The sequence below is a fragment of the Vipera ursinii genome (assembly GCF_947247035.1).
Source record: "Vipera ursinii genome assembly, chromosome: 5".
Classification (NCBI taxonomy): Eukaryota; Metazoa; Chordata; class Lepidosauria; order Squamata; family Viperidae; genus Vipera; species Vipera ursinii.
In genome coordinates, this window is record NC_139518.1 from 53446986 (window position 1) to 53473722 (window position 26737).

Sequence of the window (26737 nt, forward strand, 5' to 3'; positions counted from 1 at the left end):
CCTGATGGGGATTGGTGGGGTTTTTTATTTTTTGGTTTCTTAATTTTATCTTGGGGTTTTATAATTGTATACCAATTGTTTTAACTTGGGCAATCATTTAATCTTTTTTTAATGTTTGTATTTAGTATTTTACTCTGCCCTGTGAACCGCCCTGAGTCCTCAGGGAGAAGGGCAGTATAGAAATATTATTAAATTAAATTAAATTAAATTCTGATCTTTTCGGCGTAAAATGTACTTTTAATTTGGCTAGCAAGTCAGCGTACGAGACGCTTGACACTGGCATAGGTTGACAGAGTCCAACGGCAACCCGGTACACGGGTGTGCCACTGATGGTCAATAAGGCAGCAGCCTTTTTCCGGTCGTCGGTTATGCCATTAACGAGCAATAACCCTTCGACCTGTCCAACATATTCCTCCCAATGCTCTGGGTAGTTTGGATCAAATTCTTTTAAAGAGCCTAGTTGCGCCATTCGGAGGTTGTTTTATTCCGCCGCGGCCGCTAGCGGTTGACTGTGTATTTTAAAATTTACCGCCTTACGCTCAGCTGATTGTCGACGATCCTTCACTAGTCCGCCGTCGATCCCATCCTCATCGCCACTTGTTAGGTTCAGACAGACGAATGACTCAGTGAGGTTTTAACAGTAAGAAGGTTTATTAATACACATATGTCAACTGTCAACTGTCAGAATAACTCCGGCTTATATACTCTGGCCGTTTGAACTGTATCCAATCTGCAGCCCGGAATTTCCCGCCGTTAAAACATTAACCAATAAATGCACCCAAACTTCCCGCTTCAAAGAAACCTTTTGCAATTAAGCTACTGACACAACAAGAAAAACATCATCTGCAAATCTTAAGTGAATTATATAAGTGTCATTGATTTTTATTCCATATTTTGCCCAGTCTAGTTTTTGAAATACTTCTTTAAGGCAGGCTGAGAAAAAGGTAGGTGATATTGTATCATCTTATTGGATACCTCGTTCTATGTTGATTTCCACTTTAAGATCATCAAGGCAAATTGTCAGCATTGTTTTTTCATATATTGATTGTAGTAGGTTTATGTAAGCAGTCTACGCCTTGGTTGAACAATGCCTCAGTTATTGCTTGCTGTAATACTAAGTCAAACACCTTATCATAATCAATGAAAGCCATGCACAGAGGCATTGTGTACTCATTGTGCCTTTTAATGACTTGCTGAACAATCTGGATATGAACAATTGTTCTTCTGAAGACAGCCTGCATTTTTCCATGCATCTGGTATTTTTCTTCTCTGAGGTATCTTAAATATAGTTTGCAAATATCTTGCATAAACTGTAACCACCAGCTTTCAGCATTTCAACCTTAACACAGTTATATCCTAAAGCTTTGTCATTTTTCATTTATTTTATGGCATTTAATACTTTATCCATTAAGATATCTGGCATTTCTTCTTTTGTGGGTGTGATTACGTTTGAGTGATCTTGATCTTTGTATACCTCTGAGTAGAATTTTACAATTATTTCTAACATTTCCTGTCTTCTTCTACACACAGAGCCATTTTCACGGTTTAATGCAAAAACCTTCTTTCTTGTATTTATAAACTTGCATTTTGCTCTATTAGTCCCTCTGTGTACTTCTACTGTCTTTTTCACAGGCTTCACACTAAACTGACTCGTTTCTTCTTGGATATGTTTCTTATGGTCTTGCAAAATTCAATGTACTCCAATTTATTAGTGAAAATTCTGATATTGTTTATTGTCCATCTTTTATTCATTAAATCAATAGTTTCATAAAAAGATTGATGACTTTATAAAGTGTTTTTATGGCAGTGCTATAGATGTAGCATATTCAAGGATGTTTTTGACTATTTGTTCATTTTGGTCCATAATGTTCATCTCTTCCAAATCTTGCAATAGAGCAAAGTGATTTGATAGATTAATCTCAAAATCATTGTTCTCCTCTAACAGCTTATCACTCTTTATTTTTGTTTTTCATCATGTCTTTATCTTTTTCATACACTCTTTTTGACAGTCTGTCTTCACTTTAGCTTGTTCGATTCTATGTCACTTCCAATGTTAGAACGATTGATGATAGTACAATTGAAAAATATGGTTTTATCACTTGACATGATGTAGTCAATTTCTCTTGTGTACCCAGATGGACTCTTCTATGTCCATTTTCTGCTAGACTTTTTCTTGTAAAAGTTTGTGTCCTTCAGCAAAATCTACTAGACTGTTCGCTCTATTATCTCATTCACCACCTACATACAGAAGATTAGTATAAATATATTTATTGCTTTTACTGTTTTATTTTTAAACCAAAGTTAGAAGTTAAGTCTAGAGATGACTTTGTTAATTCAAGCATATAAAAAACACTTTAATGAAATAGATTGGAAAGATCTAGAAAAAATTAACAAATGCCCAGCTCTGACCTAGTGAAATTAGAAGAAATCTCATCAGCAAATTTAAGGCTATAGTACAGTTCACTGGACATATAAGTAACTGTGCCTTAAAATACTATGTTTTGTTCTCTTTTTACAGCTTTGCTGAAATTAAAGCCAATTGATGGGCACTGTGCTGTGGAAACAAGTTACGTTAAATCAGTATGCTTGCCTGATTTTACATTCCCTGATAACACAGAATGTTACATATCAGGCTGGGGGGAAACAGAAACAGGTAAGCCATGGCAATCAGTGCCATTGAGTCTAACATATGGACAGGATTTGAACTGAGGTTTGTTAGCTCTGCACAAATTACTCCACAATGATATTCTCTATGAACAAAGGCTGCCTCTGCAGTTTCACCTATAAGCTCCAACAGGGCTTTTTTTCTCATAGAACGCTCAGAACGGCATTCTGGCACTTTTTTTTTTGCAAAAAAAAAAAAGAGCTCCCTTATTGGCTTTCCTAAGCCTATTGCAGAGCTAGCAATCTTGGCCCTTTTTTATGACTCATGGACTTCAACTCCCAGAAATCCTGAGCCAGCCATGCTGGCTCAGGAATTCTGGGAGTTGAAGTTCTTGAGTCATAAAAGAGCCTGCACTAGAGGAGGACATTAAAATTATTTACAGGGTTACTTCTTTAGGAACTAAACTTTTAGATTCTAAAACAGCTAGTTCAAAAAAGCCAACAGGAAAGAGCCTCACATTTTTCATCTGCTTCTGTCTTTTGGAAGGTAAAATTAGATAACAAAATAATCTATTTTTTATGTTAACATCTCTGCAATGAAATCAAAGGTAACAGGAAAGAAATGAGAAACATTTTTCTCAATGTAATATGTCTAATTTAGCTGATTCTAGAAAAAAATAGTATCTTTTGTACACTCTTGAAAACTATTTTGAATCTAAACAATTCTTAAGAATGAAATATTCTTAATTTGGACTTTACTTTTACTGTTTGGACTGTTGTGTGTTTTGAAAAATAGATTATTTAGAATCTAGTTATGTTGCACTTCAGTCTTTAAATAATTAACCTAGCATATACATAACAATATATGATGTTTTCCCTGGTGAGCTTAACATCAATAACAACATTTATTAAAAAGGCTAAAATAATTTCTGGTGATATTATCTGTATATTAAAATTTTGGACAAGCAGTGATCATGTATCCTAGCAAAAGATGTTACATATGTGCATAAGCGTAGTCAATAGCATATGCCTTTTTAAAAATATCAAACGTGCAAAGAAACAAAAATAAGTCCAAAATATCTGTATTACATCCAGAGATGCCAACTTTGCAACCAATATTTCTCATCCATAACTATGGCACCCTAAGGATATCTGCATACATGCAAATGCTTCTCTGGGATCAGTAACGCAGCAGGGATTGCTTTTTCCTTCCAGTAACATATACCTAAAACCAGTTTATTGCATTCGGCAATTGTACTAAAAAAAATCATTGTCAACCAATATAATTCATTAAATTAAAAAATTTAAATTATTTTATTAAAACAAATTAATGGCAATTCTTTTATAAGAAGTTGCCTCAAACAAAATGAGTTTGAGATGCCTGCTCTAGATAGTTGAATGCTCCAAAATAAATTCTAGACCAGGCCTGTACATGCAGCTTACTAAGCACCCTTGGACAGAGCACAGACTTAAAAAAAAAGTAATAAAATCACCACCACTGCCCTGAAAGTCATATTGCCTAGTGCCTCTATGGCTTACCATGACCACGAGCTCCAACACTGTAGATGCTCCTCTAGTCACCAAACCATTGATTAGCCCACCAGCATTCCTTTGCAGATCACAAAGATTTTTAATTTATCAGTGTGGGCCTTTCCCTTCTACAAGTTGCACAGATCTCTTCTAGATTTTCCTCTTGCCTTTCCGACTTAACTCCTTGGTCTGTCATTGAGCAAGAATTGACTTTGTAGGGAAGCATATTATCATTTGATGTATATTTAACATATGTTCTACCTTTATTTACCAATTATATAATATTTGTATGCAATCCACATGGAGAGGTTTGGGGCAATTTACAATAGAAAAAATATATTTTTAAAATCATAAGATTAAAACATAAAAGCAGGGCTTTTTTTCTCATAGAACAATCAGAATGGCGTTCCGGCACCCTTTTTTGCACAAAAAAAAAGCTTTTGCACAAGCTATGCTACTCCCTCTATTGGCTTTCAAAAGCCTATTGGCTTTTGAAAGCCAATAGGAATTGCTGCTGAGCGTGCCAAAAGACCTGGCTGGCAAACGTTGCACCGGCTAGTTGTCTGCAGCGAAAGCAAGTAGGCAGGAACTTTGCATCCCTCCCTGCTGCCCAACTACACCATCTCAACTAGGTAAGTAAAAGAGGACAAGGAGTGGGAGGTGGGTTCTGCGGAGTCCATGTGCACTCCTTCCTTGTGCTCCCCCTTGTCAGCCAGGCTGGTGGCTTACCTGGTGCTGGACCTGTGTCACTGTTGCCTCGCCCTGCATGCCTAAGTGGCTGCCCTGCACTGCCTGGCCTGCACCGCCTCTGCTACCTGCTCCACACAGCTCCGCCATATAGAGCGGGCCCTGCTGCTCCCACAGCACCAGCCATGCCGGCTCTGGGCTTGGGGGGGAGCCCACCACCAACACCCCTCGCACCCGTGACCGCAGCAGCGCTGCCCCACCCCCCCCCCACCTCCTGCACCCACCAAGATGAGAGTTCTGGCACCTTTTTTTTTTTTTTAGAAAAAAAGCACTGAGCTCCAAAACAACTGCAGTCACCTGAAGTTCCAGAAAGCTGCTTCGATGTTGTCCAATAGCCATCTGGTGCGCTGCAATCTGGTGTTTTCCACCTTCTCCCAACTTTTTTTCCTGCCTTCTCCCACTGCTGCCCACAGTTCACTGGACCCATCAGGTTTTGCTGAGATGCTGCCACTTGTGTGATGACAATTGTGCTATACCTGCCTGCAGCTCCAGCCTAGGGGGTCCTAGGGATTAGGAAAGGATAGAAGAGGGTTTCCAGTTCATCACATATGTATGCAGCATAATGGAACCTGGCTCTTTCCTGTCTTCTCTTGACTTCTGGATGTGGACAGATTTATTAGTATCAGCAAAAGTTCACAAAACAAAGTTCAGTACTAGACTGATGTCTATTTTTAGTCCTTGATGGACTGTCTTGTATAGAACTGAATATGGGTTACAGATGTAACATATAATCTTAGCACAAGGACATTATTAGTGCCCAAAGAAAAGCATAATTCAGTAACCCAGTTCTTAAGTGAATCTGGCTTCCCATTGACTTTGCTTGTCTGAAGGTTACAAAAGGTGATCACATGACCTTGGGACACTTTAATGGTCATAAACATGAACCGGCTGCCAAGCATCTGAATTTTGGTCACATGATCATGGGGATGCTGCAAAGTTGTAACTGGGGAAAACAGGCCTAAGTCACATTTTTCAGTGCTGTTGTAACTTTGAACAGTCACTAAACAAAATGAATATACAGGACTATTGTATATGCATCGTTCTCCTTTCTTTCTTTCTTTCTTTCTTTCTTTCTTTCTTTCTTTCTTTCTTTCTTTCTTTCTTTCTTTCTTTCTTTCTTTCTTTCTTTCTTTCTTTCTTTCTTTCTTTCTTCTGTAGCATTAGTTAAATTCAGTATTTTTACCAGTTGTTTTTTGGGCCCAGCCACAAATCTGAAGATGGGAAATAGAATATTTTTGTGTTTATGGTCTTCATTCTATAGGTGAATCATCTCATCAACTATTAGATGCCAAAGTAAAACTGATTTCCCAAAGGCAGTGTAATGCACCAAATGCGCATAATAGCAGAGTGGAAGAAAGCATGTTTTGTGCTGGAAGTCTTCAGAGAACAAGAGCAGATACTTGTCAGGTTTGTTGCTTTTTGCTATTTGAACACTAATTCCTCTTCAGACAAAATGTATATAGCCTATACAAGGCAATGACTGGCAAGGTGCTGGACATGTATCTACTCCTTATATCAGATAACATTCCCCAACATTCGTCCTTAATTCAAAGGTATATAAAGGTAAGTCCTCAAATTACAAAAGTTCATTTAGTGACCTTTCAAAGTTTTTTACATTTACGACCATTGCAAGAAAGGTAGTGTTATATATCGGCTGTTAAACTAATTATTCACCTCACACGTTCGTGAGGGAAACACGGGTTCATTCTCCTCACACATTCGTGAGGAAGACACGGCAGCCCGTTGACAGCTGTCAAAAGGGCTGCCGCCTCTCACCCCCCCGCCGGCGCAGCAAGCAGCTGACTTTGACAGCTGTCAAACTGCCGCGCAGGCGCAGTTCACTGACAGCTGTCAAAGTTGCCTGGGCCGCACATGCGCAGAACATCCGGAGCTGTCAAAGCTGCCAGCTGGCCACAGCAACAGCTCGTTGACAGCCGCGGCTGCCACAGCTGATCTCGCCTGATTGGCTGCCGCCGCGTGGCGGGAGAACACCGCCAGCTGATTGGTTTTTTTGTTGCAAAGTTTTGTGTATAAATAAGAGGGAATCCCGGCGGTGCCTCGCCTGGGACCCGAGTCCAAAATAAACCGTTAACTGTGCCTGCTGCCTCCTGGTCTTCCTTCGACAACAATCCAGGTAGTACAATGGGGCAAAACTTACTTAAATGTCTCTCTTAGCAACAGAAATTTTGGGCTCAATTGTGGTGGTAAGTGGAGCACTACCTGTACTTGACTGCTTGTTATTTTATAGTTGATGGCTGATTCTAAAAGGCTAACTCTTTCATATTTTCTTTGTCATTTCTGAGGCCAGTTGTCAAATATTTGGTCTTCTTTATATTTAATCTTAGTCCCAGATAACCTTCTAAATCTAAATGGATACTTTGCTTTTAAAACCATCACTTTTTAACCTAGGAATTTACACTTCAGAAAAAAATCATAAACTTATTTAATCCAAGAATCTGTTTTCTCAACCCTGTCATTAATATATTGAAAAAATGTAATTCTTCAGGATTAAGTATAAAATGTTAATGTTATTTTTTTGTTGTTATTGTCAATGTTAATTGCCTTTTTAAATCTTTTCATTAGGGCGATTCAGGAGGTCCTTTAACATGTGTTACCAATGGAACTTACTATATTTATGGAATTGTAAGCTGGGGAGATCAGTGTGGATTAAAAAATAAACCAGGAGTTTATACACGGGTGACAAGATTTCTCAACTGGATTAGAACAAAAATTAAACACGAGTCTAATTTTCACCACTATGAATGGTAGTCATGAAGGTGGGAATAGTATTTTGGCTAGAATTCACTTGCTTATATAATGGCCAAGTAACTGTGCAATCCTTTGCTTAAAATAATGTACAAAATTTATTTTATTTTTTTTAATTATATTTTTAATCATTTGAGATATTAAAACTATAAAACACGATCATAACCTTCATAATTAAAACTAGTTGCATTGAAAATTGTTTGCCCAGAAGACCTCAGTCTGTTTAATGGGGAAGTTCAAATTTATATTCAGAAACCAGGAGGTATGCTGTCTATTTGGATAGCATATTTCCTGGTTTCTGAATGTAAATTCTAAGTTCCCCATTAAACAGACTGAGGTCTTCTGGGCAAACAATTCTCAATGTTATATGAATTCATGCATCATTTGACTCAGAAGAACCTATGTATATTTGCTTGCAATTCCCCAGAATTTCCTTTTCATTCATTTCTACAAACATTGATTGGATGACAATAAACCTTCAATATCTTCAGGCCAGCTGAAGATCAAGTGATAAGTTATGCTTTTATGTAGTGAACATCTTACAGTAAAGGAAGATATGGAATCTTGTTTTAAACAGACTTCTGCACAGATGGAAGATGAAACTTTTTCCTCTAGCCACTGCATTTCTAATCTTTTCTATCCTTTACTCAGGATTTTTTTTTTTAAAAAAAGGAGGCAAAAGTGCCCACTGGCATGAATTAATTTAGCCACATAGGAATTCAAAAAATGAACATCATTAACAAATCAACAAAATAACTCTAGACTTTTTGGAAAGTGATCCCACTAATTTATTTTCAGTACAAATATATATATATTTTCCTTTTCAGCAAATCACGATTCATATATTTTAGTACAAAGCTGAGCCTGCCAGTCATCTAGTACTAATCTAATTTGCTGTCATAAATACTATATTATATAATACAATACATAGCTTAAAAAATCAGGTGCAGTTTTTCATGCAAAATATAAAGTTTAATATTAAACCACTACTCTAGGGTTACAAAGGTCTTTTTTTTTTGTAATAACTATTTCTGAACGGTGCATTACTCTCTTTCTCGGGAGATTAGAATAGCTAGATGATTTGGAGACCAAGCTGAAAAATATATGCATTTTAATTAGACAGATGTCAGTGTTTCTGCTCATTTCTTAATTAGTTTCATTTTTCTTCTCTTCATTTGCAGAACCTCTGCTGCATCAGGATTCAACTGGACTTGTTGGGCTCCTTCTGTTATTTTCTCCTGAAATCACAATAGATTCAGAATGTTATCTCCTCACAAAAACTATTGTGTCATTCCATTTTTAACAATTATGCCGAACAATATATCATGATATTCTAAGTAACAGAAATAATATCCGAAAGCTGCTTTTCTAGGTTGGGTACTTAGGCTGTATAAAACTGATTACAATAGATTTATAGCTTGGTTATTTCAAATTTCTTCCAATTATAACCCACAGATCTTTATGACTGCAATAAAGATTTTCAAGTAGTGGTTTAGATCGAAACCAGCTGAAATGCTGAGATGTTCACAGACCTATGGTATACGTTCAGCTGTCTTTTTTTCCAATTATCCAGATGCGTATTGGGATAAGACTTGGTCCCAACAGATCCAAGGCATCTGTGCTACCCAAATATGATTACCTGGATCAGAATACTTCACCATAACTCTACCTAAAGCTCATGCAACTAATTTCCCTTTTGCTGGAATAAAAGGAACTGTATTCCATGGCCATTCATCTTCCTATTGTGGCTCTGTAGTACAGGCTGGACTATCCAATACAATATTTATTGTGCCTGATTTCTATAATTTATAACAAATTTTCAGCTGAAAAATTAACATGGTAAAAGCTAGCAAATTAGTATTTTTGCCTTCACTCATGCTTAGGCTACCCATTCATTCACTTACATAATCTGGATCATACTGATCCTGAGTTTCTTGCGTTTCTGTTCCCTTGACATATGCCAGCTCTGCAGCCCTTCTGGCCATTTCCACTCTGTAAGAACCTGGAGGAGTCCAGCCAATACCCCTGATCCAATTCAAATCAGATTTGTATTTAACCTAGAAAACAAAATACAGTACTAACTGCATGTATCTTCCATGACTATAATACTTAGATCAAATGAAGTGAAACACACACACACACAGAGAGAGAGAGAGAGAGAGAGAGAGAGAGAGAGAGAGAGAGAGAGAGAGAGAGAGAGAGAGAGAGAGACTAAAGGTCTAGAAAAAAATATGGCGACCCCAGGAAGCAGTAGCTGATAGGCAAGGACAGATGAAGGAGTAACACAAGCTATTATGTGCCACCTTTGTTGTTCTCCTAAATCAGGTGCTATGGAGTCCTCCCATCTTAGCATTTTAAGATAAAATTGGTCTTATATACAGAAAAGGAAGACAGATCTTTTCTTTGCTTCAGCCACTGAAAACACTTGAGTTTCTTCTCATACCAAACATGATTTGTTTGTTAACAAAAGACCATATACACACACATTATATAATACAAGAAAATAGTTGCCAAGCCATAAGAAATTGACAGAACATTGGCAAGACTCAAAAGGTTAACATTTATTACAGTCTTTTCTTTTTCCTCCCTTTTCCAGACAGAAAAGGGTTATTGTTGACAATAAATATTGGAAATGTGAAGCAGTGACTAGATCTATCAGAAATCCAAGTAACAGTGGAATATCTTTACATATTTTTTGTAGCTCTTCACTCACAACAACAGCAACTTACAGATGCATGCAGGAATTGGATTTATTTGGAGAAGCTTTCTCTCCTTTCCTCATGGACTGGTGAAAATAATTTCTTGATTTTAGGAGTACTATTTTTTCCCCTAACATGCATTAGTATTTTTCTGTCTCTCTTTCTCTTTCTCTCTCTCTCCTCTTTCAAAAGTCAGCTATTCCCACAATCTTCTTTCCTCTAAACTGTCCACATGAGCACGACATCACATCACTGTGGAAAACTCTCCCAGTGGCTGCACCTTTTAATGCATTTCCTATGAAAGCCTTCCTAAACCTGGTGCATTGGGCATTATAATGGCACAATATTATGGAAAAGACCTATTGACTTTTAAAGTCTAATCTGCTTCCTTCATATGTACATTAAGTTTGGATATGAAAATGAGTACGTTGAGTAGACATATCCTTGCCTAGAATGGGCTCTTAGCCATAGATCCTAACATACTTACATCACTTTGGAGTTTGTAGGCTTCTTTGGCATGCCTGAGATTCAGCTGCTCTGGGTCACAAGTATATTGATGCAGGCGCTGCCTGTAGTTGACATCACTTATTAATTGCTGACTTTTCTTTGCATGGATAAATCCTGGCTGATCAGTTTGACTTCTGAATTGCGCTCTGTTTATAAAAGAATCCCTTTTATATTGGTTGTCACTCTGGAGGTGGCCCATCTTCAGGAAATGTCTCATTTTAGGATCATCGCATGCATTGCAAAATCCAATCCGTTGACCTCTATCCCTTATGAAAGCTTCTTTGTATTTGAACTAGAGAATATTGAGACAGAGGAATCTTTAGTTCATTACACAATCATATGGAAGCATACTCACATAATTTCATATTATGCCATTTTACATGTACGTCTGTAGCCTATAAGTACATAAATGCTAAAATCCTGGTACGGCATACTAATTATTTTTAGATTGAGAACATTTCATTATAGTTGAAGAATATATGTAGAAAACATACAGTATATTCAAAGCAACAATTACACATATAGGACAATTTCAAATAAAATTCTAGGGTGAGCTCTTCATCAGAACATCCAGAGTGCTGGCAGCACATACTGTATAGGCACAGCAGGAATAAGCAATCGTTTTCAGCAAGGAACCATTCTCTGACTTTGTACCCTAAACAAGTTATACAGCTAATTATGTTACAGTACCATGCAAATACCACCCAAATTTTAGGAACAGTTAAAGGAGAAAAGGAAATCAAGGTTTCCATGGATATATTTTAAGTCTGTGAAGCCGTAAAAGCATCAGTTTTGATTTTTAAAACTCTTCACAAATTGATTAAATAGAACAAAATGTGCCAAAATTATTGCCCTTGCCTTTGACAAGAAGAGCACATGTACCCTAATGTCATATCTGTGGACAACAGCAAGAAGAGTCAATTTCTCCTGAATTTCCTCAGTTTTCTCAGTTTGTCAGTGTTTTTCAGTTGATTGATTAAGTGAATGACTGATGATAGACTGAATAAATGCATTTATAAATAAATACATTTAAACTAATGTGAAATAAAACAAGGGCCCAACTGATATACATGAAATATGATTGAGATAGTTACTCTCTGGGCCAGATGCAAACTTGTATTTTTCTCCATTGCACTTTTGTTCTCTGGCAGTGTCAAGTCTGACAGAGTTGGAATAATCGTATTTGGTCAATTACTATAATAGTATTTGGTCAAATATTATACTCCATGGAATAAAAAGATGCTAATTATTTCCACAGCATATTGATCACAGTTTTTTTTCATATGCAGTTCAATAGGAATATTGGTGAATTCTAATATACGGGACTGTTCTTATTGTGGGATTCTTATGGCATTGAAAACAGGTTCTTTCCTTGAAACTGCATGGAAAAAAATCATGGAAGAGATGTTAGGTCATAAACGCCTTTAAATGCCACAAAAAGTACAGCTTGGAATGTTTCATACATCACTGGCAATTTCTCTAGATGCTTTAGCTGTCTGGAAAGGGATGGCATCCAATCTGAAATCATAGCCAGCTGCCCGTGTTTTCTCCCAAGATGTTTTATATAGTTTCTGCATTGAAAAATGGAAAAGCAAAGGGAATAAATAAATTAATCTTATTTACATATCTGCTGTGGCTTTATTAATTAAAATTTGATTCTATTACAATTATTTATTTATGACTCAAAAGTTAGCATGCATCCCTTCAGTTTTTTACATACAAAATACAATGTCCTATTTGGAAAGAGTTACAAACGTCATAATTAAAGTTTGCTTTGATGCATTAGACACATCAATATTGCATTGACATTGCCCCTATTCTGTCTTTTGAAACATTTAGCAGTAGCATTTGGGTTTTACAGCAGAGACATTTCAGTACTGTATTTCCACTATGTATAACTTCAAACATTTTTAATACCTTCTGTGCTGTCTCCAAATCCTGCTGGTTCCATCAAACTATCTAAAGTAGTGAGATGTTTTTATAAGGTAGCAGATATGATTAAGGCATTAGTTAGATCCAAATTATGAAGAGAACACAGCTGTACACAGGAATGCAGCTGAACACATGGACAGTTTCACAGCTCATAGAACAACTCTTCATGTGTTCAGCATTGCCACATAACTCAGAGATCACGACTCAAATCATCATGAGGACCATGTAATGTGAAGTTCTTTATCCTGAAATCTTCTAACCAAGTATTATAGCTAACCTATTCAGTTCTCTCTGTTGGACTCAGGCCCAACCCTGAGTTGGTGCCCAGGGTGCCAAGATTTAGAGAGTGCCAATTCGGTTTTCCTTCTGAATCCTTATAAAATGCAAATCCTTGTTAAAACGTTTTTAAAAAATTGAGACCTCAGTGCCCTTTAAAAACCTATATGCTGGAGTTGCAAGCAAAATGGCTGATCCCATATTCTCAAACCTTTGGAAAATCATTGTCCTGCAGTCTCCTCAAAAGGAGCAGTTCTCTGGAGCACATGTGGGGGATCTCCCATCCTCTCCTTATTCATAGAATTTTCAGTGAATCAGTCTACTCATCAGTTCCTTGGTCTTTACCACAGTCATTGGCTCTGATTTCACAAAACCAATTCACCATACCTCAGAAGTCCATTTTATTATCCACACTTTCAAGTGCTTAACTCAGATTAAGAAAAGATGGTGGGGATAACCTTAAATTTCCAGAAAGCTAGTATTCACAGAAAATAGGCTATGGATTATCATGTTTCTCAAGCCATAAAATGGAGAAGCTGCTGCACCTATATGCTGGAGTTGCAAGCAAAATGGCTGATCCCATATTCTCAAACCTTTGGAAAATCATTGTCCTGCAGTCTCCTCAAAAGGAGCAGTTCTCTGGAGCACATGTGGGGGATCTCCCATCCTCTCCTTATTCATAGAATTTTCAGTGAATCAGTCTACTCATCAGTTCCTTGGTCTTTACCACAGTCATTGGCTCTGATTTCACAAAACCAATTCACCATACCTCAGAAGTCCATTTTATTATCCACACTTTCAAGTGCTTAACTCAGATTAAGAAAAGATGGTGGGGATAACCTTAAATTTCCAGAAAGCTAGTATTCACAGAAAATAGGCTATGGATTATCATGTTTCTCAAGCCATAAAATGGAGAAGCTGCTGCACCAGCGCATGGCAAAACAAGGCCTAAATTTGGCTCAAACTCTGGTGATCTTGCTTTCTTGCTCTCCTACATTGTATTAGTTGAAAGGAAGCCCCTCACAGGGTGATGCCACAGTCTGCCGTGATAGAGTGTATATGCCCAGTACAAGGTGATGACTCAGGAGTATCTCTGGTATAAGCATTGAGGGAAGGTTCCTTAAGTGCCCTCTAGTTGCTCTGTGTGAAAGAGCCACTTACACATTCAGCTTCAATAACTCCTAGATATTATTACACAGCTATGATTGCACCTTGATGGAAAACTAGGCATGTACCCTCACCACCACCCATATGTAAAGCCACACTTTCTTCTTATGTAAGGGAAGAGCCTTGGTGCCTGGTCAAGATTAGCAAACTGCTGTCTTACTTCCAGTGATAGTTCTGCTGTGTTGTGAATGTGACACTTTCTATTGCTTTCCTAAACATTCATAGAGATAATGCCAAATAAACTAGAAGGCTTTCAGGCTCTGAGTTGGAGACCCATGAAACAGGTAGAGATTAGGGCCAACATTGTGGCTCTATCATATTTCCACCTCAAGGTTTATATTATGGCACTTCTGATTAGGGTTCACTTCATCAATATCCTACCAAAAAGGAAATTCACAGGTTTGAAACTTCCATCCCAAATATAACATTGAACAGATTAATTGTAGTATCTTAAGCACTGTTACAAGGATAGACTCTTCTATTACAACTAGACACAGCACACTAGATTTAGAGACACTAGGACATAGATGGTAATGGTGCACAGCTCTCCTATCTCACACTTTGTTACTACCTTTCCACATCTGTTTCCTCAGGTAACCATTTACTTTGTTCTGAATTTGTCCTGCACCCACCTCGGATTACTTAGATTCCTGAATAATGTTTTTCTACTCTGTAGTAAATTAATGCCACCTCCATGTTTTTGAATGGGCCTGAAATTTTAACAAATTTTGCTCCTATAGTCTGGTCAATAGTATGCTCATTTAAGATAAGATGATATGGAACACAAGCAAGAATGCATCCAAAAATACTGTATAAAAGATAGCCTCTTTAAAGAGCAGTTTTAGGCAAATCTTTAGAATTGTTTGCAGAATTTATATTAGAGGAATTTGGCATTCCCTCTCCCAGTATGGATGAGATCCAAATCTAGACCCTTTTCTCAAGTTCTAGTCATGTCTCATTTCCCTCCGCCTTTTCTCTCTCCTTTTCATTCCTTTAAATCTGCAAATCTTTGGTCTTGCTGTTGCAGTTCATTCTTAACACAGATCCTTTGATTTGAAACCCCATGCATCATTTTACTTTATCACAGTTTGCACAGTTTTTGCACTCATCCTCGCACATTACATTCATTTGATTTATGGCTATCTTTGCAGCTTTACAAATACCAACATGGCTTTTTTCCTCCTTCTTCTCTGTGCTCTGGGGTCAGTTCTCCCTCAACAGCTTTCTGTGTGTGGCATCTGATCCAATTGTGTATCTACCAAAAGCAGTTTCATTTTTAATGAGATGCCCCCAACTCCTCCACCTCCTCATGCACTCACTGGCTGTTTCAGTTCAGATACATGCTGATCCATTTGAATGGTCTGAGAAGAAACAGAACGCACCAGACATACAACTGTGCCATTCATCTGTGCATGGCAATGCCGCTCTAACTGCATGAGCAATATAGCTCTCTTATTCTTTTCTTCTGACATGAGAGGGAAAGGTTTGCCAGTGTACAATGCACAATGTGCTACCTGCTTCTACTTCTTTGTGTGTTGGAGAAGCCTTTCCAGCATTGTTCTCTGCTATTTTTATATTCCGGGAATTGATTAAACGGGTCACTTTATGGAATTATTTGTGTATCAGTTTTTCACATGACTATGCATATAGTTTAATTGTCCACAATGGTCTATTCACTGTTACAGAATGTTTTAATCTGTGAAATTAGTCTATGGCATTTAACGGCAGGCAGTAATCTTTTACACAAATGAAGGCAAATGCACGTGCCCCAAGATAACGCTGCAGGATCCAATCTGTGTACTTTCTGGAGAGAGAAAATTTCCCTGCGCATGGGCTCCAGCAAGACCTCGAAAACTTGGAAGAATGAAACTTTGGTCCCGTTGACCAACGCAAGATTGGATCCTGCAGTAGAGTTTCAAACTTATATTACTCCAAATAGTTTGAACAACATCTATAAGAGAGAAGTAATCTTGATTATGAGATTAACTTCCAAATGAAAAAGAACAATTACTTACATCACTGATCTGGAGGGCATTGAGACGTGCCCTTATGAGGTCAGGGCGGTCAAGGGGCAGGGTGTATCTGTGCATGTTATCCAAATGACCAGCTCGATATAGCCGCTGTTAGGACAAACAACATTTAGTGTAGTTCCACAATATCTAAAATGCTACTTTCCCCAAAAAGGGCAATACAGAATGCACATAGCACTAACCTATGCCTATGCTTACACTTACTTTAGGCAAAGCTTTATTTCCACTAAGAAAAAAACACAAAATGCTATCTCTATTTGTCAAGCAAAACTCTATAGGCAAAATCAGAAGTTGCTCTTTGTAAAATTGTTGCCACTGCACAAACCTTATAGAACTATTGTGTATTTCGCCTGATAATCAATCCCTATGAGATAGTTCAATGCCTCTATCTATCAATGCCTCTTTAGTACTCCGATTATCCAACAATACAAATGCCAAAATGCAGATCTATGATGACCAGTAGATTTTTGAAAAATCCATGATAATTTGAGATCTGCTTACTTCCAAATGTTAATAGAGTAAGTAAGCCATATACCTGCCCTAAATAACTTGGAAATTTAGAATCAGCAGAATTGATCACCTCTCTACCATCTGTCTGTCTGTAACTGTGGTGGAAAGATTATAAGTTTCATTTACTTCTGTTGTTCAGAACAAATTCATGGGCTGCGAAGTAATGAATTATAAATATGTATCTTCTGCAGTAGACCCTGGTTCATAGATTTCAATGCTGCAGTAAAAAAAAACCTAAAGTCCAATATATAAATTAGGGATAAATTGATACCTTGAAAATTCACAACATATTTTGCCACTGTTATTTTATGTAATTTACTATATGTGTGACAGCCAGCAAAAATCAGTTTATTTGTAGCAATAACATTTCTTCTAATACCATGGTTCCAAGCAGTATTCTATAAGGTTGAGGGCAATTATTTATGACTTACAATATCATAGATACCCAACCTACCTCATTGCATTGAATGTAACTATTCTTTGCATGGAGAAAGTCCAGAGAGTCTGTAACTGTCGTGAACTTGAGATTGTTTGGTTTCTGACGATATTTTGTCTGAAAAAAGAACAAAGGGCAATACTGACAAAGTATAATAAAGAAGATTCCATACAAATGATGTCATTTGTAACATAACATTTTCATTATAGGTTCAATGTAACCTAATAGATTTTTGTGTATAATATAGCTATTAGCCCCACTAGATAAACCAGACCAGGATATCAGTATCACAGGAAAGTAAAGCTACTTTATTGAGATTAGCTAAAATAACAGAAACTTTCAGATCTGATTGTACTGTACCTTCTCTCTTTCTTATACAAATGTGAATGAGGGTGGAGGTGTCTCTCTGAGTCATTTCCATATACTTTCTCATTGTTTTGGATTTAAGCTACCTATTTTTCTCCTCATTTTTTGGTAATCAATCAATTCGCTGTCAATATAATTTTCCTTATTATCCTCAATAGCGTTTCTTGTTTTTTTAAAAATTATTATTTATCTATTATTTATCTAGGCTGGAAGAATGGTTTGTCTAACAGAAATATGATGTTATTGGATTTGGAAACTACTTTTTAAAACTATTATTATTATGTAATGCAATAAATAAACAGGGAAAATATTTTTAGTGTTCACTTTTACTGAGCTAACTGGCATTACTAAATATATTAAATAAATATATTTATAAATACATTTATTTACATAAATTAAATGCATAAATTTATTTAATTTAAATAAATTAAATAAATAAATTATGGCAGTGATATACATATAAATCAAAAACAAAAAATCCTATAGAAACAAATGCACTCAGAATATCTCATGTTCCATTTTGTAAATTAGTTATACTGGTATAAGGAGAAAGGTCTTTAGGTCTGCTCTGATATTGATAATACATGCCCTCCGTCCAGGCTTTCATATCATAATGATGGTTTAGGGAAGAATCTTGATGGCATACACATTTTACAGATGCACAATCCCATAAAAGAGTTAGCAGTACCTCACTGATGAGTTCTCCAGCCTTCTTCACATTTTCTATATGAGGGGATCTTAGAGACATCCAGCCAACTCCCTTCATGCAATTCAGATCTGATTTGTAGGAAAACTATTAATAAAAACAAAAGCAAAACGTGAGAATGATCCCTGATTTATATTTGCATTTATATTTTCTGAGGCACTCAATTGTTCCTTTGGGAATAAATAATGTATCACTGACAAACTTAGGAAAGACTAGACATCATTTTGGGGTCATCATTTCAGAGATGTTTCCTTACCTAAACTGATAAACAGAATGATCATGGGCAGGCAAAAAAGCAAGGAGAGCAGAAGCAAGTTCTGACTTCCTGCTAGCTTTCCCATTGACTTTGCTTATGGAAAACTGAAAGGAAGCATTGGAAATTATAATCATGTGATGGCAGGTGACCAAAAGCAGCATGGCCAGTACTACTGATCTAAAGAACTTGATATTTCAATCCCCCAGGAGTAATGGATCTTGGATTTTGAATGCATTATTTAGTTAGCCTTTTTGAGATATATTGATTCAAAAAAAAAGTCATTGCCCTATGGTGCACCATTTTCCCATTTGAGAGACTGATTGTTTGTTTGTTTGATTAATTGATTGATCCTACTTACTGAAACAGCACTTTTACCAATTCCTTCGGTTTGTAATTTAAAGCAAAAATTTGCTTTGTTTTAGCTATGCTTAGGGAGGAATCCAAGAATGATTCTTTGTTATCATTAGCTGTCATTAAAAAGATCCAGTTGGCTGAATGCTTTTAAACTGCATTCTAAAAAGTACTAATTTGGGTTTGGTATCTATAAAATGTACCGTGAAGTAAGAAAAACAGGAACTGATATGCTTTTGCTTTGATTTGGGTAAACTTCTAGCCAACAGTACTGTACTTCATGTATACCTGTTTATCTCAATGTTCTATTTATTAACTCAATACCAAAATTGAATTAATAAAATATTTTAGCATAACTTCTGAAAAATGCTCTGAATTCATTAATCAACCATGCCCTTCAGAATGGACAGGTGCAGAAAAACTTTAAAAGATATAACTCTGTATATAATAAAAAGCCTATTTATTTAGTAAAGTTAGCAATACTTAATTTGATTCATCTTACACCGTGTTGTTGTTGGCTGTCCAAGATAATTCTCTAGATGAGGGGTAGGCAACTTTGACTCTTTTTTTTTACTTGTGGACTTCAATTCCCAGAATTCCTGAGCCAGCTGTGCTGGCTCAGGAATTCTGGGAGTTGAAGTCCACAAGTCATAAAAGAGCCAATGGTGCCTACCCCTGGTCTAGGTGTTACACTATTTTAACCTCTGACATTCAAGCATATGCATTACCTCACTTTGCAGCAAATTAACTTTTTTGGCCCACTTCATCCTCAAGTCTTCAGGGAGCACTGTGTACTGATGCAATCTTTTCCTGTACTCCTGGTCACTGATAAGATTCTGGGCTTTTCTAGCATGAACTAGATTAACCATGTCCATAGGGAGATTGTACTGAGAACAGATATTTCTGGAGCCTTTCTTATATTCCTGTTCACTCTGTAACTTAGCAGCATGCAAGCAGTGTAGCAGATTGGTATCATCCAGAATGCTTCTGGCACCAATGTGCTTTCCCCTCTCAGAAACAAAGTTGTGCTTGTACTGCAGCTGTGATGGAAAAAAGAAAACAGGATTTATCTTGCACCTTTGCATCTGTGATGCTTTAAAAAGTAAGCTTTATGTCTACATATATTAAAAAAAACATTCACCACAGTGAACAATTCAATGCATGAAAGAGCCATCATATATTTTATTGGTGTTGTGCTTCTGTTCACTTTTCATCTTTTACACGTTAAAAACTTGGCTCTGATCAGCACATGCCAAAAGAAATTGTATTGTTTGAACAACAGGATTCTATATGTGAAAAAAGTGAGATTTTGTAGAAAGTCCTTTTGAATTCAGTGATTAAGTGTTTGAGGAACTTGCTGCTAGGTAGGAAAGCTGAGCAACGAGAGCAGAAGAATATGAGGTGAAGCATTATACAGGTGAGAGCATCTGCATCTGTTTTATTCGTACACTGCCACATCAGTGTTTCAGTATCATCAAAGACATAACAGGTTCATAAGCATATCTCAGCAAGACTCAGGCTATGTTCTGTTTATCTGAAAGTTATTTTGATGTAGCCAAAATGCTTATTGTTATGCAAAAGATGCTACATTTGAATATAGCTTGAAATATATGAAATCCTCTAGAGAAATGGTACTTGCAAGAAGTCATTGGGAATTCAGGAAAAGGGTTCAAATATTGAATTCTCACAATAAACAAAGAGAACAAATCTACAGATTGTATGGGTACCACTGCTGCTCTGAAAAGTAGCATTTTTATGATAGCAAAAGTCTGAATATTGCTCATAGTGGTCTTATTACTTGACTTTGGGAGGGTGCATTTTGTTTCAGGAAAGTGAAGAATGTAATTCCCATAAAAAACATTGAGCTTCTAAAAGCAGAAAATAATATATTACAGTCAAATGTGGACATAAATTTCTGTTTATTCCCCCTTAGCTATTTTACTGGAATACCCAAGGAAATAAATGGATTATATATTTACATGGATTGATATCATATTGGATGTTTTGGGTAAATCTGAACTGAACATCCAGAGATATTTTTCTTTCTCCTATTCCCATTGCAAGAGCTTCAGTCCTGCTTTGTTTCTGATTAATCGTGACTTTTTTTTAATTCACACAAAGAATCTCATTCATAAGTAATACATTCTATCTCACATCCTTGTCTCACGTCATTATGGAGCTGCTTTAATTCAGTAAAATCTGCTTTCTACAATGTATTACATGAAGTTAACAAAAATTAGACAAGATGGAAGGCTGCATAATTCAACTCACATCACTGGCAATTTCTCGGGAGGCCTTGGCAGTCTGGAAAGGGATGGCTTCCATTGTCAATTTATAACCCTGAGCACAGTGATTATGCCAAGATTTCCTGTATTTTGCCTAAAGTGGAAATGGCAACTTTAGATTTCCTGGTTTCAAAATAGTTCACATAGGTTTTTGTCACTTTTAAAAAGATGCTTCTTCACATCAAATCAAATAAAAACAATTCAATAAACATATCAAATGGTAAATCCATCTTTATATGGATTGTTCAATTTATATACGAATAATTACATCTATAAACAATCATGAGACACCTACAAAATATATGTATTTGATGTGAATAGAAATTTTCACCCAGATCTTTTTGGCAGGCACTTATTCATATTCTTGGCTCCTTCTATTTCCACATTAATTTAGGAAGGAAAAGAAGGTGAAAAATTCAGGATAGATAGTACTTCTGCCCAAATATTAACACCCCAAAACAACTACAATCATTACAACAATCTTACCACAGAATATTTAATTCTGAAAATTCACTACACTGGAACCAATGTCAGCATAAAGATCATTTTCAATAAAAAGTGAAAAAATGAATATGCAAATTTTAAATGCAGCAATGCCTATGATTTAAGATACTGATATAATAGATGCAAAAGGGAATTAAAATTATCACCACTGAGAGCAGACAGGTTTTCCTGCTAAAGAATCATGGCAGCCAAATATAAAATGCAACACAGAGGTTTAAATTATTATAAATTGATAAACCACAACTACTCTGACAGAGGATCAAGGACAGAAAATAGCAATTACATTTCATACATATTGGTAAAATGGGTAAAACTTTCAACTTCTCCCTTATAGAATAGAAGGTTAAATACACTTATTAAGGAGAAATTATTTATTAAGACTAAAGTAAGCACTTACCTCACTAATGTTCATTGCATTCATTTTTGACCTTTCAAACTCAGGAAGTCCTAGGGTTACCCTACAGTGATGCAAAGTGTCTTCTCCTGCTGCTTTGTACAGGCGCTAGGAGAATTGTTTTTAAAAGTCTGGTTAACAAAAATTTCTTTAAAATGTTATCTAGCTGTATTTTTAAAATGCAAGTATAGTCGCAGGTTTGGATTTGTTTTTAACCTATATTTCTTAAATACCACACGTTTTGAATTATTTTAGTGAAAATACATACATACATACACATTTGCCATATTTGCACAAAATATGGATCTATCTCCAGTGCAAAACTGGAAACTTTGATTAAGAACGTCCACAATTGAAGAGAATCAATAACACTAATGAAAGCGTAATCAATTTTCTCTGTGCAGAAAAAGAAAGAAAAAGCAGTGCTCCCTACTGCATTGCCGCAATTGTTGTTGCTTGCAACTGCTATTTTCCCATCTGAAGGATGGTTTAGAAATAGGATGGATAAATAAATAAATAAATAAATAAATAAATAAATACATACATACATACATACATACATACGTACATACGTACATACATACCCTGTTTTTTTCACAGTGGATTCATTATTTCTACCCACCAAATTGTTTCTTTCATGTTCACTGCATGCTCAGAATAGAATTTGATTTGCCAGCATCCTACTTTCCATTTCTATTCTGCCACTATTATATACACAATTATAATAATATTATATACATAAAAGGGTTGAAGCTAATGGAATAACAGGCCATTGTGGGGCTGTCCCCACTAACAACTTCGGAAAGTTCCTGTGCCTAGATCTAAGTATACAAATAATGTAATTTTGTTGCCTGTTGTTCACGTCTTGCTTTTTCTCTGTTTTTGCCTGCCTTTTATCCCATTTTTGCCAGCAAATGTTTTTGATGTTTGCCGATGTTTAATAAATAAACATCAAACTACATTTTTGTTAGCTGTGCTGAATAGTATGTATACTTTCTCTGATCTGGATATCGGGAATGACTGGGGATGTACTGGGTGCAAACTAAAAGAGAAATTTCCCACAATAATTCAAAGAGAAAGTACGAGGCCAGATGAAACAGAATATTAGGATGTCAATCATATCCATACTTTTCTTTTTCAATGACACATATAGCTGTAGAAGAGACCTAGTTTGGTCTAATGCTTAAGGCACCAGGCCAGAGGCTGTAAATTATAATCCAGCCTTAAGTGTGAAATCTGACTGTGTGACTTTGAGCTAGTCACTCCTAGCCAGGACGTCAGGCTTGGGGAAAAATTGGTCAGTCAATTCCTGTTCCAATAAATGTATCATCATTCAGTTGATCTAAAAACAGTGGAGTCTATACTTGCAGAGAAAATGCTAGGAATAAAAAAATAGCTGGAGATTTGTGGATTTTCCCTAAAACAGGAGATTTTTTCTATTATTTTTTTCTTGAAATAGAAGGAAAATAGTCACCTCAACCAGATGATATTGTTAATGGACTCAATCCTTGGATCTCCCAAAATGGGGAAGATTTCAATCTGGGTGTTATTTTTGAGCCTCCTGATGTTGAAAACATCTCTCTCTCTCTCTCTCTCTCTCTCTCTCTCTCTCTCTCTCTCTCTCTCTCTCTCTCTCTCTCTCTCTCTCTCTCTCTCTCTCTCTCTTTTTGTGTGTGTGTGTGTGTGTGTGTGTGTGTGTGTGTGTGCAAAGAGGAACATTTGTTCCTTGCATTCAACCTCATCCAGCTAATAAATACACAGCTGGCAGAGTTTTTAAAGTATAGAAATAAAAATAAAGAAAATCATAATCCCATGCGAACAAAAATCTTTACAAAAAAGCACTGTACAATTTCTCTCACACAGAATAAAAGCATATTCCCACATTGCATCTCTTGTTTTTTACAAACATTTGCATTTTAAAAATTTCAAAATATTCTACCCATTAATCTGATTTATTATTTAATATGTAATAATATATTCAGTATTTAATGTTTTTCTCAATCAATATTTTAATTAATTAATCTTACTAATTGGAAAAAAAATGTTACAATGCTAAAAAAAAGTTGTTGAAAAGAACGAACCTACAAATTACAGAAATAAGACTGCACTAATCCATGATTGCTAAAGCCTTATTTCATGACATTTCCATAAAGATTCAATGTTACTCTGAAAAAAAAAATCATGGCAAGGAAGGTTAGGGGACCAAACAGTTTCCAAAGGTGGATTTTATTTTATTTTAATTTTAATGGTGCAATGAATCTGCAAAGGTCTCCTGAATAGTTTGAAAAATCAGAAGGAAGATTCTTGGCCTCTGGTGCTTTAAGTGAGTTTTTGAACACATTGATGTTAACTATCTTTGAGACTGTACTTCCTGTATACCCTTTTGCATTATGGCTGCTTTCAAGAACAAAAGAGAAGTCATTTGCAGGAGTCACTATGAAATAACTGCTCTGATTTGTTTTCTTTGTCAGTCTGATTGACAAAGAGATATTAAAAGCTTCTCTATAAATAATAAAAATGATCTCATGATGTTAAAGGATAAATTGTTGGTGCTTTCCTCCACCCCCCCTTTTCCCCCCTAGTATATTACACTTCTCAGAGCATGCTGCTTTCCTCCCTCCCCATATATTGCATTTTAAAGAGGGTATTTTCTGATCCATGTTAGCAGAACCTACCTCATTAGCAATGATATTGCTGAATTTTGCATGAAGGAGGCCAGGAGAGTCTGTCACTGATGTGTACTTGAAGGAATTTGCTTGCTGACGGTATTTACTCTGAATTCACACAGCGAGAGGCAGACAAAAGGAGGGAATGCAAGATAAGGACATTATATTTTCAATGCTACAGATTTGGCTAGTACTTTACACAGAATCTGTAACATATAGCAATCTATTGACCTGTACAGTATATCATTTTAATCCCTTGCCTCCATATTATTAACCGGGCCTGCATAGTAAAAGCAATCCCTGAAAATTAGTTGTTGGCATTACTTCTTTTGAGCTACATCTTAGCACTTTGATGGAAATAATAAACAAATATATATTAGATCAATTCAGAACTAATATTTTTTATTAAAATTCCTGAAAGAAATACTTATATTAGAGCTAGAAAAAGTTGGACCTCTTTTATCAATAATAGCTACATTCATATAAGGGCTTTCAAAGGATAAATAAGCCGGCTGGTTGGGTCTGTTTATTCATATATTAGAACACATATGGAATAGGACATGCCCCAAAAGGATAAAAGCTGAACACCTCACTGCCCCTGCCTTTTCTGCTTTTAAAAGGCCTTTTTAATCCAGAGAGGCTTCTTCAGACAGGACATTTAAAAAGAGATTGGACCTATGAGCAAGAAGAGGGCAGGAGGGGGAGATTCAGTTGTCCTCACCTCTAGGATGTTTTGACGAAAAACATTTACACCATGTTTATACATGAAAGGAAATCGCATGCACATTTTAAAAATGTGGTTTCTGCCATTATATCTGTTTTGGTCTTTATTTTGCCTTATTATTGACCCATTCTTTTGCTCTGGAGAAAAACTTAAGAGTGAGATGAGAGAGCAGGAGAAGGAGACAGAGAGAGTGCATAGTAATGAGGAAGAGTAATTTTCTATCCAGGCCACTTATATAGAGTCACTTGGGTTTTGAGAAATGTGATTCTATGTCTAATATAAAAACACAAGCTTCCTTTCATCTGGAAAGGAGAATTTGCTTCTACAAAGGATCACCCTAATGTACCAATCACTTGGGTCCTGATTACAGAACAGAAAGTTTGTGAAAGTAGTTATCAAGGTCTGCAAAACCTTGAACTCCGTTCAGTTCATCCAGGATATAAATTGAGTGATCAAATAAAGAGGAAGGGTGGGAATGAAAGCCCACCCTTAATCAGGAAGCCTCTTTGTCAGTTTTACACAGACATCTGGCAAAACCTTGTTTGTAGTGGAGAAATCAAAAACATCTTTTGTTACCTCACTGATGAGTTCAGAAGCTTTCTTCTTTGCTTCAATCTCCAAGGCCCCGGGTATGATACAGCCAACTCCTCTCATAAAGTTCAAGTCAGATCGGTATAAATTCTATGAGAAACCAATCAAAACTAAGTGATAGCACAGAACGAAGAAGCATTTATTCAAATGCTTTCATTATAAATAACATATGTTACATGAAACCTATATAATTTTCAAGCATGCTGGAATTGAATTTCCTTATTTCATGATGGTGCGTTTAAACACACTTTCATTTACATGCACAAAACATTAGCTCAGTATTGTCTGTCTGTGTGTCTATCTATCTATTTCTACATAACTCTTATCTATCTATCTATCTATCTATCTATCTATCTATCTATCTATCTATCTATCTATATCTATCTATTGCTGGAAAACAATACCTAATTCTGAAGTCAATTCTGTATAAAATTATAAATTATTTTTGATATTTCGTCTAAAATCATTCATATCAATCAAAAACCCTACACTGATGAAATGATCATGTTTATACTCACTCTAAAAACTTTAAGCTACTACTTTTTTAGTGTCACGGTTGTAACAGCGGATATTACGCTAATGTATGTACATATGTGTGAATACACACACACACACGTAATTTACACATTTTTTAATAGTTAGGGAGAATCTAGATACAAAGATTTAGGTATTGCTGAGTGAGAAAAAAAA

General features: G+C 36.2%; 2 protein-coding genes across 3 annotated transcripts in view; one reads left to right on the top strand and one right to left on the bottom strand.

Moving 5' to 3' along the window:
- HABP2 (hyaluronan binding protein 2) overlaps positions 1-7650 on the top strand; it is a gene marked incomplete at both ends in the record, with an annotated part of 53250 nt that extends 45600 nt beyond the window's left edge. The window contains 3 exons of the mRNA XM_083363298.1: positions 2519-2653; positions 6143-6288; positions 7465-7650. Coding sequence (XP_083219424.1) covers positions 2519-2653; positions 6143-6288; positions 7465-7650 — 467 coding nt within the window. The remainder of the gene's footprint in view (positions 1-2518; positions 2654-6142; positions 6289-7464) is intronic.
- A 322-nt stretch (positions 7651-7972) lies between these two features.
- NRAP (nebulin related anchoring protein) overlaps positions 7973-26737 on the bottom strand; it is a 69791-nt gene continuing 51026 nt past the window's right edge. For both annotated transcript variants that reach the window (XM_083363766.1, XM_083363765.1), the window contains 12 exons: positions 26033-26137; positions 24742-24840; positions 22070-22174; positions 21155-21262; positions 19612-19923; positions 18259-18363; positions 17223-17321; positions 16244-16348; positions 12317-12424; positions 10834-11145; positions 9552-9704; positions 7973-8885 (listed from right to left, as the gene is read on the bottom strand). In XM_083363766.1, the coding sequence (XP_083219892.1) occupies positions 8787-8885; positions 9552-9704; positions 10834-11145; positions 12317-12424; positions 16244-16348; positions 17223-17321; positions 18259-18363; positions 19612-19923; positions 21155-21262; positions 22070-22174; positions 24742-24840; positions 26033-26137 (1710 nt within the window). In that variant the 3' untranslated portion in view covers positions 7973-8786. The remainder of the gene's footprint in view (positions 8886-9551; positions 9705-10833; positions 11146-12316; positions 12425-16243; positions 16349-17222; positions 17322-18258; positions 18364-19611; positions 19924-21154; positions 21263-22069; positions 22175-24741; positions 24841-26032; positions 26138-26737) is intronic.